Below are 15,512 nucleotides of genomic sequence, written 5' to 3'. Positions count from 1 at the left end.
TCGCTCCGTGGACAATCTGCGCAAGATGGGCGTCTCGAGCATCACCGCCGAAGCAATTCAAGCTCGCCTCCGCATCCTCGAGACGCTGTGGACTAAGTTCGAAGCGCATCACGATCTCATCAGGACGGCGCTGAAAGACAAATATCTCGAGAGTGAGTACGCTAAGGCAGATTTCATTGACATCGCGGAATCTACGTACGTGACACAACGGAGCACGCTAGTCGAGTACGCGAACAAGCTCAAGGGCGAGTCGTCCGTCGCGTCTAAAGCCGAGGCTCACCAGGAGCACTCGCTCAAGACCTCGCTACCGCGGATAAAGCTCCAGACGTTCTCTGGCGCATACGGTGACTGGCCATCGTTTCGGGATCTCTTCCTGTCTCTAATAGGCAACAATCAGGCCATTTCCGAGGTCGAAAAGCTCCATTACCTCCGTACAAGCTTGCAGGGTCCTGCGGAACAATTAATCCGATCATTGCCAATCGTCGGGGGCAATTATGAGCGAGCGTGGGCGATTCTTAGCGCTCATTACGAGAACAAGCGGGAACTTATTGTCGCCAACTTCGCCGCTTACACCGCCGTGCCCAAGATGAAGGCCGCAACCGTCGACGAGCTAAGCCGCATCTACCACGCCGCCACAACTGCCATCAATGCTCAAGAGAGCATCAACAGGCCCATTGACACGCACGGGATGGACCTGTTTAATCACTTGCTCGTCGAGCGATTCGACTCACAAACCCGGAGGGATTGGGAAACCTCCATACGCGACTCCGTAAATCCACCGAGCAATGACATCCTGATGGACTTCATTGCAAAGCAGATCCTAACGCTAAACGCCGTGCAGCCGAACTCCGTTGCAAAACACGGAAATTTCCGCGAAATCGCACTTCGTGAAGCGCATATCCGACTCCTCAACTTGCGCCGCATGTAAGGGAAAGCACTCCCTCATGCAATGCACGGAGTTCAAAGCGAAAACCGCCAGCGACCGGAAAAACTTCGTGGAAGCTAACAAGCTATGCTTTAATTGTCTCAGCAATCACTTTCTGGCCAAATGTCAGTCAGTTAAAACATGCTTCACGTGCAAGTCACGACACCACACACTACTCCACGACGCATACGCATCATCCGACGGAGCGAGCTCATTATCAGCCACTCGAGCCGCGTCGGATCGCAAGGCGATCCTCCTCGCTACCGCACGCGTCACCATCACGGATCACCTGGGGAGGCCTCAAGACGTTCGCGCGCTGATCGACCAGGGATCGGAAGTCTCGCTGGTCTCCGAGACCTTGGCGCAACGCTTGCGTCTGCCGCGGATCCACTCCTCGATGGTCATCGCCGGGATTGGGGGAGCATCCGGAGCAACTCGCGGAAGGCTATCCCTGAACCTCGTCTCTGGAGTAACGGGAGCCACGCTTCCAGTCATGGCGTACGTCCTTCCGCGTCTCTCGACTTACCAGGGCCCCATCGTGCGCAGTACCATCACCTGGCCACACATTCGCGGTCTCTCTCTGGCGGATCCGCAGTACCTCGACCGAGATCCCATCGAATTACTGCTCGGCGCGGACGTGTATTCCGCCATTCTACAAGATGGTCTTCGCAAGGGGCGCAGGGACGAACCCATTGCGCAGCGAACCTCACTCGGCTGGATCCTGTCAGGAGGTAACAGGGCCACGACCCAGAGCAGCCAAAATACCCACCAATGTTCGGTCGATCACCAGCTGAACGACCTGGTGCAGCTGTTTTGGGAGCAAGAAAGAGAGCCCGCCGCTCCCGTCGCGCTCACCGCCGAAGAGAAGAGGTGCGAAGACCTCTTCATCCGCGAGCACACGCGCACCAGCACCGGACGGTACGTTGTAAGGCTGCCGTTCATTGGAGCACCACCCTCTCTCACCGACACCCGAAGGCCGGCCGAACGTCTGCTCCACGCCGTGGAGCGCCGCTGCTCAAAGGACGCTCGATTCGGCGATCTTTACCGCGGCTTCATGCAGGAGTATGAAGACCTGCAACATATGGAGATCGTAAACACCGCATCCGAACAAGAAGACACCGCTAAGTGCTACTTACCGCATCACGGAGTGCTGCGGGAAACGAACACAACAACGAAACTCAGGGTCGTCTTCAACGGCTCGCAGCTCTCAATCTCGGGCGCGTCCCTAAACGCCAATTTGTTAACGGGCGCCAACCTCTTGCCAGTCCTCGCCGACGTGCTCCTTCGTTGGCGTTGGCACCGCTATGTCTTTGTGACGGACATCGAAAAGATGTACCGCCAAATCCTCATCCATCAGGAGGACCGCGACCACCAGCGGATACTCTGGCGGCATCGAGTTGCCGACAACATCCGCGAATACCGCCTACGAACGGTCACGTATGGCTTGGCGTGCGCGCCATTTCTCGTCATACGGACCCTACACCAGCTCGCTGACGACGAGGGTTCGCAATTTCCGCGTGGAGCGATAGCACTACGCCGCGATACTTACGTGGACGACGTCGTCACCGGAGCAAGCACCATCTCGGAGGCCACCACGTTGCAGCGGGAGCTACGCGGTCTTTGCACGGCGGGCGGGTTTCCGCTCAGGAAGTGGGGGGCCAACAACCTCGGCATCCTGTCTGGAGTCCCACCAGAACATTGGATCACCAGCTCACCGCACTCGTGGTCCCACGAAAGCCACGCGACACTGGGCCTTCACTGGCACCCGGCCAGTGATCACTTCACTTTCTCGGTACAAGCACGTCACTTCACGGAGTTCATAAAAAGACGCGTTCTGTCCGAAACCGCACGACTGTTCGATCCTCTAGGGTGGCTCACTCCAGTCACAATGCGAGCCAAAATTTTAATCCAGTCCGCCTGGTTGAAGAAGCTGGACTGGAACGCTCCTCTTCCGTCGGCAGACGCCCTGTCCTGGAGGAACCTCCTCTCTGATCTTCCGCGCCTGAACGAGATCAGGGTATCTCGCTGGTTAGGCAGCGACGGACCACAAACACAAACCGAACTCCATGGGTTCGCCGACGCCTCGGAGCGAGGATACGCCGCGGTGGTGTACCTCCGCTCCGCCACCGAATGTAACACCGCAGTTCACCTGCTGGCTGCCAAAGGCAAAGTCGCCCCTGTGAAGCCGGTGTCTTTGCCTCGACTCGAGTTGTGCGCGGCCACCCTCCTGACGAATTTCACTGTTCACACGCGCACTCTCCTAGGTTTGCCCACGGCGCCAGTCTTCCTGTGGTCTGACTCCAGGGTAACGCTGAGCTGGATCCAGGGACATGCCTCCCGCTGGAAGACCTACGTGGCCAACAGGGTGTCACAGATCCAGGGCCAACTGCCCAACGCTCGATGGCGGCATGTGCCGGGAACGGACAATCCGGCCGACTGCGCCTCCCGAGGAATCCAACCGGGTGACTTGATCAGCCACCCGCTCCGTGGACCGGACCATCCTGGCTGCAGAGTGACAAGGCGCTCTGGCCAAGTGACGACTGCGTCTTGCCAAACTTGGAAGTGCCGGAGCAACGAGCCGCCGGCTCGCTCAATACCGTCGTCAAGGCCATCACCGAGCCAGAACTCATTCTTCGTTTTTCGTCTTTACAGCGGCTACTCAGGGTGACGGCCTGGTGTCTTCGTTGGCGACGCGAAATCACACGCAAAACGCACAACGTCACAGACACCGCACAAACTCTAGAGCCACACGAAATCGAAGACGCACTTTTACGATGGGCTCGGACTTCGCAGGCACTGCACTACACAACCGAGGTCTCGTCACTGAGCAGAGGACGTGCTTTGCCATCACGGAGTCCGCTCACCAAGCTGAGTCCTTATCTTGACGACAGCGGCACAATGCGAGTCGGAGGCCGTCTCAAACACGCCATTCTGTCTCACGACGAGCGTCACCCGATCATCATTCCACCGGATTCCAGGATGGCAGGGCTCCTGGTGGACTCCTGCCATCGTAGAACTCTGCACGGAGGAGTGCAGCTCACCCTCGGGCTACTGCGCCAACGGTTTTGGATCCCGCGGGGTCGAGCCATCGTCAAGAGATCCATCCATCGATGCGTCACGTGCACGCGATGGCGAGCCGCCGCACCGCAGCCACTCATGGGCAACCTCCCTCACCAGCGAGTAACCCCTGCACGTCCATTTTTGCGTACCGGAGCCGACTACGCCGGTCCGATTCTCATCCGGACAAGCAAAGGGCGCCGAGCAAGCAAAGGCTTTATTTCGGTATTTGTTTGTCTTAATTCCAAGGCTGTTCACCTCGAGGTCGTCTCCGACTACACGGCTGAGGCGTTCCTGGCTGCCTTCCGTCGCTTCGTTTCCAGACGGGGACTCTGCCACGAGGTGTTCTCGGACTGCGGCACCAACTTCATCGGAGCAAGCCGAGAACTCCGAGAGATGTTTCGCGCCTCAACTGCCGACGGCCGTCGCATCGCAAAGGCAGCAGCTTCAGACGGCATAAGGTGGCGGTTTAACCCGCCCGCAGCTCCTCACTTTGGCGGACTTTGGGAGGCAGCCGTCAAGTCGACGAAGCACCACCTTCGAAGGGTCATCGGCGAGGCAACGCTCACCTTTGAGGAGATGACGACTCTTCTCACACAGGTGGAGGCGTGCCTCAATTCGCGCCCGCTTCAACCGCTGACCGACGATCCGGACGACTTGACGGCTCTTACACCGGTCACTTTCTGATCGGAGCTCCTCTTCTGGCCGTCCCCGAGCCGTCGCTTGCCACCGAGAGAGAAAACACGCTGTCACGATGGCAGCTTCTCCAAAAAATGCGCGACCACTTCTGGGAACGGTGGTCGCGCGAATATCTCCAGACGCTAACCTCCAGACCAAAATGGCAGAAAAACGAGACCGGCCCAAGCGTCGGCGACCTGTGCCTCCTGCGGTCGGAGACAGCACCTCCAACCCGGTGGCCACTCGCCCGAATCACGGCACTGCACCCGGGAGACGACGGCGTAACACGCGTGGTCACCGTGCGCACAATATCCTCGGAGTTCGTCCGGCCACTCGCGAAGATCATCCTCTTCCCAGAAGCCGACACCGCCGCATCTCCAACGCACTCGGATTCGTGAGCTCTTATAAACTCCGAATTTTTTTTAATGTCTCATCCGCATTGTATAATATTCACTCACATTATGTTTCACGGTATCATATTTCCGGGAATCGTACCGCGCTTAATCACATGTAATTATATTCAGGCACATTCAATATTATGTGCGATCCGCGAGCCGCGTTATCAGTCTCTTTTTTCTTTTCTGTTCACTCTCTCGCGTCAGAATTTCACTTTCACATTTCACTGCACTCGCGAGATTATTCACAAATTCACTCTGTACATTTTCTCATTATTCATCACTGTATAAACCTCATTACATTCACACGATACTATTCTCGCGAAAGACTCGAATGAACTAAACTACACGTGTCTTTGTACTACGTCACGCATTCCATTCATTGATCGCGATCAATAACTCACCGATGGAACCGTTCGCGACACCTGTCCGTACACAAACACACTCGCAAATTTCGTCATGTACTGACGAGGCGGGCGGGATGTTCGAAAACCGTAAAATTCATTCCGATTTGAAAATTCACATAGAAAAATCAGCTTTCGAGAATTCGAATATAACGGGCGTCGAGAGACTTCTCGAAATCTCTATTTGTTAAGAAAAACTCGATCGTTCCCGTTATCTCTCATTTTTTCAACTCATAAGAAACGCGTGTCATGAACGTTCACAACAACGAAGCAACCGTCGACAAAATCAGCGTAGCGTATGGGCATGCGCGCCCATACGTCACGATCAGCTGATTGCCAATCAGCTGATAGAAAAAGGTTGCGCGCATGACAATTAAAGCATTGTCTACCTTAGACCTCATCGGCGGCCAATTACGCGCGGCGCCATGAGGTCACCGCTAAAGCACAAAAATTATTGGGCCACGTCGCTACGGGCCCAAAATTCCGCTCGCCTTATAACGGGCACCGCACGCGAGCAAGGGGAAGTCTCGCACTTTTCTTCAAATCGCTTTGTTAAACCGCTTAGTAAAACCGCATAGTAAAACCGCTTATAACGACCGCTTACTCTCTTGGACTTTCTCTTTGATAAAACCACTGATCAACCGCATTATACGACCGCTTACGAATTCGGAAAACGCTTTTATCTCGCTGCACTAAACTCTTGGTTTTAATTTTGACTTTAATAAACGTCAGTCTGTTTTTGTGTGAACGAGGCGCACTTTTCTTTTTCGCTGAAAACCTTCCGTTTCTATCATCGCACTGTCAGATCCGCTCGCGAACAACAATCGAGTTGAAAAGTCCTGAACCATTTTTTTCTATAATGCTTAATAAAGCGGTAATTATTGAGTAAAAAGTTATAAAGTTGCACTAATAAGCACCGACCTTTAACCAGGCGCACGTCAGTTAGGCGTGCCTGATAGTGTGCGTGAGCGCTCCGCCGCTACGGCGCTATGTCATGCCGCTATCGTGCAATATTTTTTGCGTCGTAATAATGCGAAAAACTTTATTTTGTTATTAAAAATCATATTTCTTCCGTCAAAAGCGTTTCCTGAAAAAAAATTTCGACAAGGATATATGGATTATACCATATAGCCAAATAATTACACAATTCACATTATTGGTCGCCTATAAATCCTCATTGGACTCGCATGGTTGACAATCAACATAGGTGGACTCTTCATGTATGGAATAATTAATGGTTACTTGTAGGACCTTACTTTTTTTAAGACAATTTAAACAGTGCAAAATAACTCGGAACATTTTCTAAAATATGGCTTATTACACTTCCAACGAAGTTGTAGAGATTTTACTCTCACTTGGCGAGTCTCGTCAAAATTATCGTCAAGCAGCTGCATTGTATTGTCAAAAATTTCCCAACAGAGGTTATCCTACTGGTCAACAAATAAGACGCATCGAATTGCGAAAACGAGTGGCTCGAAAAAGAGTCAGAAGACGTCGAACTGCTGATAACGATCATGACGTTCCCCGAGTTCAACGTGTGCTCACTGCAGTTGGATTAAACCCTCATATTTCTACTCGCCAAATTGAAAAATTGACAGGGTTGCCACATAAAACTGTATGGAGAATTTTAAAGAGGCATAGGTTTCATCCGTATCATATTAGCCTTACTCAACAGTTAAGTGAAAATGATATGGTGTTGAGAATTCAATTTTGTGAGTGGGCTTTGAAAAAGATAAGGTTAAACCCAAATTCTTTTTACTTTGTAATGTTTACCGATGAAGCTATGTTCCATCATAACGGTCAATTAAATAGGCACAATTCACATTATTGGTCGCCTATAAATCCTCATTGGACTCGCATGATTGACAATCAACACAGGTGGACTCTTCATGTATGGTGTGGAATAATTAATGGTTACTTGATAGGACCTTACTTTTTTTAAGACAATTTAAACAGTGTAAGATACCTTGCATTTTTGCAAAATGAATTACCAGGTCTTTTAGAAGAGGTTGATATCGATCGTCGTCAAAGAATGTGGTGGCAACAAGATGGAGCACCACATCACTCGGCTGGAATAGTCACCGTTTATTTTAATCAAGTGTACCATGAAAAATGGATAGGCAGATTTGGTCCTACAAAGTGGCCTCCACGTTCTCCAGATTTAACCACCAGATTTTTACTTGTGGGGTTATTTGAAAAATGTAGTGTACAAAGAAGCTCCGACTACTCGAGAGGATATGAAAAACAGAATAAAAAGAGCCTGCAATAATATTCTTCGGCGAGTTTTGTTATCTACCGTTACAAACTTTCAGAAACAGCTCCGTTTATGTTTACAACAGAACGGTAGTGTATTCGAACATTTATTAAATGGATAAATTTAAAAGTTAGCGCTTCTAAGCCTGGTATCCGTCACACACGTGCGCACGCGCGCACACACACACACACACGTAAATCAAGCACCCCGAATCGTGAGAGACAAGGGGACTCACGTAAATCAAGCACCCCGAATCGTGAGAGGCAAGGGGACTCACGTAAATCAAGCACCCCACAGGGATGAAAACCCCGCCACATCCACGTCGTTCATCCTGGGTAATGCTAAGCACGGGAAAATGCGGGTCAAGTAGTCTGGAGCTGGTTGACCATCAAACAGAATCAGTCCAAATAACGGATAGAAACAACATGCACACAGAGAGAGAGAGAGAGAGAGAAAGAGGTGAAGGGCGGTTTGGAGTCACGAAATACGCACACTGTATGGGGGTGGAAGCTTTTTACTTTAATTATTAACTTTGGAACACTGTGACTCAGTGAAAAATAATCCAATTACAAAAAATAAAAAACCGTTGTATTCGTCTCAATGCCAGCTACAACATTCACTAGAACAAAAAAATCGATTGCCATTTAAAAAAATGGCCGCCATGCAGAAATCTCGAAAGTGGCGCCACCTACAATTAAATTGATATGACCAACTTCTGCTCCCCTCGGAACCATAAAACTATTGTCTGAAACATTTTTCCTAATCTCTTTTACTTTAAAAGATATTCACGCATCACTTAAAATGACACACCCTGTATATATTTTGACGTGACGTTTTTGGACCGTCCGTCACAGGGACGAAAAGCCCGACCGCGGTCGTCTTTTTCGGGTCCTGCGTCCTCCCTATAGCGGAGTAGTGGCGGTCTTGCGTTTGCACTTCGCGCACTTACGAATTTTTGCGCGATTTTCTTAACTTAGCGGCGAAAATCGGTGTCTTGAACGTCGGCGAATCTCACCTCATTAGGAGGAAAACTGCGGATCGGCGTGGGAAAATGGAGAAAAGTGAGCGGAGGCCCAGCTGGAAGCCGCGGGAACACATCAGGTCAGGCTATTATTCTGATAAAATGAGCTTTCGCTTATTTCGCTACCACCGAAAAACTGTCTCGGCCGTTAATCTTAGTCATTATTTCCGACAGCAAAAAGGGGCTTCAGATAAGAGGACAAAGTACCGAGCGGTAGAGTCGAAGAGGTGATGGCCACCCCGCACTAAAGGATATGTGAGAGACCCCGACATTGAGCTGCATCAACGGCCCGGACTCTACAATGGGCCAGGACTACGTAATCAACCGAAAGGATGCCGGTAGACGGATGTCTTGGTCCCAAGAGGGATCCCGGCGAAGCAAGGGCAGAGGCTGCTACAAGAATTTCGCTCTTCCGCGACGGAAAACTCTGCGGCCCGAAGGGCCTAATTACGGCCGTGCCAACAGATAACGGCGCGCGAGAAGCGCAATACGGTCCTGCGCCAATCAGGATCAGCCACGTAGGACATCGCGGCCGGCGTGTCTCCCATGGGCCTTCCGCTCCTCACTGTCCGGTGAGCTTGTGACCAAGGAGGACGTCGGCCCTGTACCTCGACATTTACGTTTCGCTACCGTGCGACCTTTTGCGACTTCTTTTTGGTGAAACGAAAAATTTAGTGAGAGCTACCGATTTCGTATCGCGCTCGGATGGATTGTTGAAATCGCTCTTGTATGTTGTGTTACGTTCGCGTGCTACGTCGAATATAGTTTTAGTGTTTCTCGTTTCTCTTCGGGCGATTAATTAGTGAATCGATCCATCCGTGCTCACTAGATCTTATGGCGACTCTTCCGGAAACCGCCGGCGACAGTCACTTTGTAAATCTCGCGTCTACGGGTGTATGTAATTCTGTCATGTGATCTGTCTTTTCTCCGTCTTTGTTCCATGTATTCTCGTGCGATCGACGGTGGGTCGATATCGATCTCGCGTATCATTGCGGCCATTTACAATCTGCTGCGTACGCTGCGCCTCGCGATTCATTTCGTGTTGTCGTGCGGGTCGGGGGCGAGAGATTTTATGGAAAAATTAAGCCGAAAACGCCGCGACTTTATTATTAATTCGACGATGTCTTATAGTAGTTTGATTTTTCTCGTCCGGGCGGCCGGTACGCCGTCCGTTGTAATTTGATTCATCTCGCTCGCGCTCGATTACCGCCACGCACATGTCGCGTGGGCTATACGCTCTACCTTGTAACCTGATCTGACTGCGAGCTTATTTATTCCGTGGCGTAAATAGCGTCGATCGCGAGTCTATATTATCTACGTCATCTTTATCTTTTATTTTAATAAAATATTTTATTGCATATATCGTCTTGTTATTTCCAGTGGGTTCTCAACCTTCTCTCCTCCGTTCTGACCGATTTAACTCTCTCTCCATTACACTGCTGAGCTACTGTGTTAACTACCATCCTATATTTCGTCGCATTCATTTCTCCGTCTCCACTTTTTTTTTGCTTCGTGTCGACATTTTTCGCTATTTTTGTGCGGTATAGTCTCCCGTACCTGGCGTCCAATCATTTAGAGATTTTTCGCGAATATTTTGAAGTGGAGACGCGAGATCGCGGATTGCACCGAAGGTGTGTCGAGGAGCCGACCGCGCGGCCCCATACGGTCCGGAAAAAACCACGGTCACTATATATATATACAGGGTGTCCCATTTTAAAAGTTCCACCCTCATAACTTTTCAGGATCAAAGTTTAAAGAAAAACGACTCGGATAAAAGTTGTAGGGAACAAAGGGGACTATCTAATAGTGACCTTGGATTCGACATTAAAGGTCATTTTCAAGGTCATTTGAAGGTCAACTTCTGTTTTTTAAATGGGAACCCCTATTTTTATTACTAATTCTTGTAGCTTATCTCGAGAGCTTTCCAAAACACTATAATAAAGCATTTCTTCATTGAGTACTTTTCGAATTATGAGGCTTGAAATAATTTCTTAATTTTATATAAATCATAAAATATCTAGTAAAATATTCATTTTTCGATTATCTTACCTTAATACTTTTATGTACAAAATAATGAGAGGAATCAATTGGTGTAAAGAAAAAACATAGTTGTTTTTAAGAAAAAATATGTAATTTGCAATTAACAATTCCATATTTTTTCTTAAAAACAACTGTATGTTTTCTTTACACCAATTGATTCCTCTCATTATTTTGTACATAAAAGTATTAAGGTAAGATAATCGAAAAATGAATATTTTACTAGATATTTTATGGTTTATATAAAATTAAGAAATTATTTCAAGCCTCATAATTCGAAAAGTACTCAATGAAGAAATGCTTTATTATAGTGTTTTGGAAAGCTCTCGAGATAAGCTACAAAAATTAGTAATAAAAATAGGGGTTCCCATTTAAAAAACAGAAGTTGACCTTCAAATGACCTTGAAAATGACCTTTAATGTCGAATCCAAGGTCACTATTAGATAGTCCCCTTTGTTCCCTACAACTTTTATCCGAGTCGTTTTCCTTCAAACGTTGAACTTGAAAAGTTATGAGGGATGGAACTTTTAAAATGAGACACCCTGTATATACAGGGTGTTCGGAAATTCAATCGCCAAATTTTCAGAGATTGTCGGGGGCACCATAAGAATCATTTTTTGCAAATGAACCTGGGGTCGGAAACGTGTCATTACATCGCTACGGCATACGGAGTGTTCGAAAGAGTCGGGACCTCGAAATATCACAAAAAATAGAAGTTTTACAAAAAATTGTTTCAAACACAAGTTGTAGGGTGTAAAAAGATCTATTTACTGGCGCCATGTGTTTGACCTTGGATGGCGTCGCCAAGGTCACGACAAGGCCACCTTGAATTTTTGAAATGGAACCCTCCACTTTTTATTGCATATTCTTGTAGCCCTTCTCGAGATCTTTTCAAAGCACTAATTTTCCAACTTTAAGTAAGCCGTTTCGAAGTTCTTGAAGTTATAAAGTTTTTTCTGATAAGTCGACGACTGTAGCTATCGTATTATTATCCGCGAATGAAGGTAGAAGTGGTAAATGATGGTGGATCTACTTTTATAACTGATGCGTATGATATTTTGGGCCATTTTTTTTTGGTTGGCTAGATCATCTTCCAATCTGGGAATCGAATTTGTGTTTGGATCTCTTGCCTTCGTGGGTGAGACATCTTACTATGAAAAGCTCGATAACTTCGAAACGGCTCACTTAAAGTTGGTAAAATTAGTGCTTTGAAAAGGGCTACAAAAATATGCAATAAAAAGTAGAGGGTTCCATTTCAAAAATTCAAGGTGGCCTTGTCGTGACCTTGGCGACGCCATCCAAGGTCAAACATATGGCGCCAGTAAATAGACCCTTTTACACCCTACAACTTTTGTTTGAAACAATTTTTTGTAAAACTTCTATTTTTTGATATTTCGAGGTCCCGACTCTTTCGAACACTCCGTATGCCGTAGCGATGTAATGATACGTTTCCGACCCCAGGTTCATTTGCAAAAAATGATTCTTATGGTGCCCCCGACAATCTCTGAAAATTTGTCGATAGAATTTCCGAACACCATGTATATATATATATATATATATATATATATATATATGTATATATATTGCGACGTTTCTTATTTTTATATAAGTTTCCTCCTCGAGGTGTTAGAGAGAAGGATGCTAAAGGAGGAGCGAAAACGCCGTCAAAAACACGAGGCGGATAGAGAATACTCGCGCTCGGAGGAACTAAGAGAGAGTGTTTTCGCGCGAGCCGCGGCGAAGCGAAGGCCGTCTCGAGATCTCGAAGTTGGGCGCTAGATACGGTCTTTCACGTATCAGTTCGCTAAAACGCCAGAATAACGCGAAAAACGTTAGCCTATTTCGCCACGGGCCGACTAGCTCACCTAACGGTAGAGGGGCAGGGTCCGTTGAAAAGGATATTGAATTATTTTATGCGAGGTTGTCAGTAATTACAAAAATTGATAAACACAACGGAATTTAACACTCACGAAAAACGAACACTTAAATAAATTACGCGAATTTAATAGAAAAGAAAATATAACAAATTTATTCAAGAAAAGAAATATAAAAAAAAGAATATAAAGTAAAATAAATAATGAATTCAAGAAAGAAATAATAATGACAATAATTAGCCAATTTGAAATGGCGAAATATAGCAGATGTTAACAGAACTTAAACAATTTGAAATAACGGAACGTATAACAAATAATACTTCGATAGCGGTGATAACAATAACAATACGAAATCGAGACTATAAGAAAGCTTTGATATTTGTAGTTTTTCTGGCCCGTTTTTATGGCCGGACTTTGCGAGGCCGAACGGCGTTTCGAAAACGTAACGGAAATTTCGACAATCTCATCGATGACTCATTTTACAGATCTATTCCCTTTGTTTTTTCATTCGCTCTTTTAATCGACAGCACTATGTTCGAAAGGAGGCTTAATAATTGAGCGAGAGTAATCAAGCAATTTGCGAAGACGGAAAATCTCGCTTGCGACGAACACGTTCGATGCGATCGAAAATCGATAGCCGTCGGACGCCGCTTACCTTCTTTTCGGCGTAACGCTTTTTACCTACGCGAAGCTCTAGAATTTCGGCAATTTCTTAATTCGCTGTAATCTATTATACATCGCGATACACTCACACGCACGACAAATATCTCGCAATAAGCGCAATTCATACAAGTAACAAGCGCGACAAAAACAGCACGACATTCGCCACGTCACGATACGCACATGGTCACACTCTCACATACACGCTGATTACTAACGAAAATTACCCGAAGATTGATTGCGGGGATGTCTTACGCGGCTTCGACAACTCTTTTCGACAGCACGGATAGCGAGCGCATTCCCCGCGATTTACCGCGCACGTGGTCGATATACGAGAGCCGGTATACTACGCGTTTTACGAATCCCGAATCCCGGAGAAAGACGAACGGTTCCTTATCAACTACGGCCGACGTTACGATCGTCCTTGATGCCTCGGTCGCTTGTCTCCGGTCGCCCGAAATACACGAAAATCGCGAGCTCGGTACAAAACCCGAGCGACAACGAGACACGAAAATGGCGACGGCGACAGAACGGCCGGTCCGCGGACGGAATCGCGTACATGGCTTACAATTTAGCGATGGGCAACCTCACCGATACTCGCTCCCGTGCACAGGGGATGATCCTCGGTTCGTCCTCTCGACCTGATCTGCGACACACGTAACGACAACGACACAATAATCTTAAACGAACGACTATACGCTGAGAGCGCCTGCATCAGAATGATTCCCTGGATCTCGTGATCCAGGGTTGATAGCGGCGTCAATCCTGCGCGCAGGGGTGTGCGGATTCGCGGCCAATAGCGCCGCGACACGCGAGGTATCAATGCGCCCCGCGACAACGCCGTATCGGGGGCCGTAACGGCCCCGATAATTCGAAATTCTGAATTTCGGCGACCCTGCTATCTGTGGTCTTCTGGAGGCAGATCGTTCGTCCTCCGTCCTCGGAGGGTAGCGCCGACCAGGCTCCGTGATTCTGGTCCAAGACAGCCGATCTCTGGAGATTTTCCCTCCTTTGCTTGCAGGGGGCGAATTCCACCCGCGACTCTGCGCTGTCCTGAGCCTCAGGCGTTACCTCCGCTCTCGGCTCGAAATCCGTGAGCGCCGTGTCGGTTGTCGTAAAAAGAATTCCTCTTCCTTCTCTTCCGGTGGTTTTCCGGCGGGTTGCCCGACGTACAAAATTATACAAAAAAATATAAATTAATAATAGCGCGAAATATGACAATGGCTCGTCTTTCCGGGAATTTCGATACGGCTCTCGCAATCTTTTTCTGGCGCGGCCGCTCGGCTCACGCCCCGTCAAGATTTCCGGGACGAATGGACGCGCGTCGGGACGACAACGTCACAATATATATATATATATATATATATATATATATATATATATATATATAAGATTATACATATATATATATATATATATATATATATATAAGATTATACATATATATAAGATTATATATATAGAAGAGAATGTATATAGGTATAAAGATCAATAGCGTGCGCGAAGAGAGCGCGCTTTGTATTATTCTAGGGGGTTAAACTTGTCTTAGATTTTTAATAGTTAGATTTGACTTCTTCCTTCACATAGGGCGGCTTTAAAGCAGAAAAAAATTGCTTAGCAAGACTTGAATCCGCGATTCTTCGTATGGCAAGCAGGAGCCTCGCTGCCTCAGCGACATGCCGCCGTATATATTTACTTCTAATTCTGTATCCTAACAATAAGAGTGGAGAGTGAAGTCAAGAAAGAGAGTAAGAAAATATATTTCCCCGCTACTGAGAAAAGAAGATTGATATATACATATTGTGATAATGCTTTTTTCGGACCGTACGGGGCCGTGCGGTCGGCTCCACAACACACCTTTGGCGCGATCCGTAATCTCGCGTCTCCACTTCAAAGTACTCGCGAAAAATCTCTAAATGATTGGGCGTCAGGCACGGGAGACCGTATCACACCAAATTACACGAAAAAACATCAAGACGAAACGAAAAGTAGAGACTGACTGAGAGAAACGCGAATGCGACGGAATATAAGATATTTAACACGGCAGCTCAGCAGTGTAACGGAGAGAGGATTGGATCAGTCAGAACGGAGGAGAGGAGATTGAGAACACACTAAAAATAGCCAGACAATATTTGTAATATAATAAAGTAATATATTAGAATAAAGGAACAGATAAATATAACAGTCGAAGAGCGTGATTGAAGCAA

At 47.5% G+C, this 15,512-nt stretch overlaps 1 protein-coding gene across 1 annotated transcript; it reads left to right on the top strand.

Annotated features, from left to right (window-relative positions):
• Positions 1-944: 944 nt before the first annotated feature.
• LOC145960084 (uncharacterized) lies at positions 945-4,669 on the top strand. Its single transcript, XM_083079353.1, has 2 exons — positions 945-3,290; positions 3,401-4,669. The coding sequence occupies exons 1-2, from the start codon at positions 945-947 to the stop codon at positions 4,667-4,669; spliced, it is 3,615 nt and encodes a 1,204-aa protein (XP_082935479.1).
• The last annotated feature ends 10,843 nt before the right edge of the window (positions 4,670-15,512 follow it).

Source organism: Camponotus vicinus, unplaced genomic scaffold (assembly GCF_025532165.1).
Source record: "Camponotus vicinus isolate PSW18456_S1 unplaced genomic scaffold, iyCamVici1.0 SCAF_10, whole genome shotgun sequence".
In the NCBI taxonomy this organism is placed as follows: Eukaryota; Metazoa; Arthropoda; class Insecta; order Hymenoptera; family Formicidae; genus Camponotus; species Camponotus vicinus.
Note: the sequence above shows the minus strand (reverse complement) of the source record. Positions and strands in the feature narration are given on the sequence as shown.

Bases quoted from the DNA above. Each gene is read 5' to 3' on its own strand.
- LOC145960084 (XM_083079353.1), top strand. From the start codon at position 945: ATGCAATGCACGGAGTTCAAAGCGAAAACCGCCAGCGACCGGAAAAAC. The intron at 3,291-3,400 runs GTGTCACAGATC...TGACTTGATCAG, and splicing joins AGACCTACGTGGCCAACAGG to CCACCCGCTCCGTGGACCGG.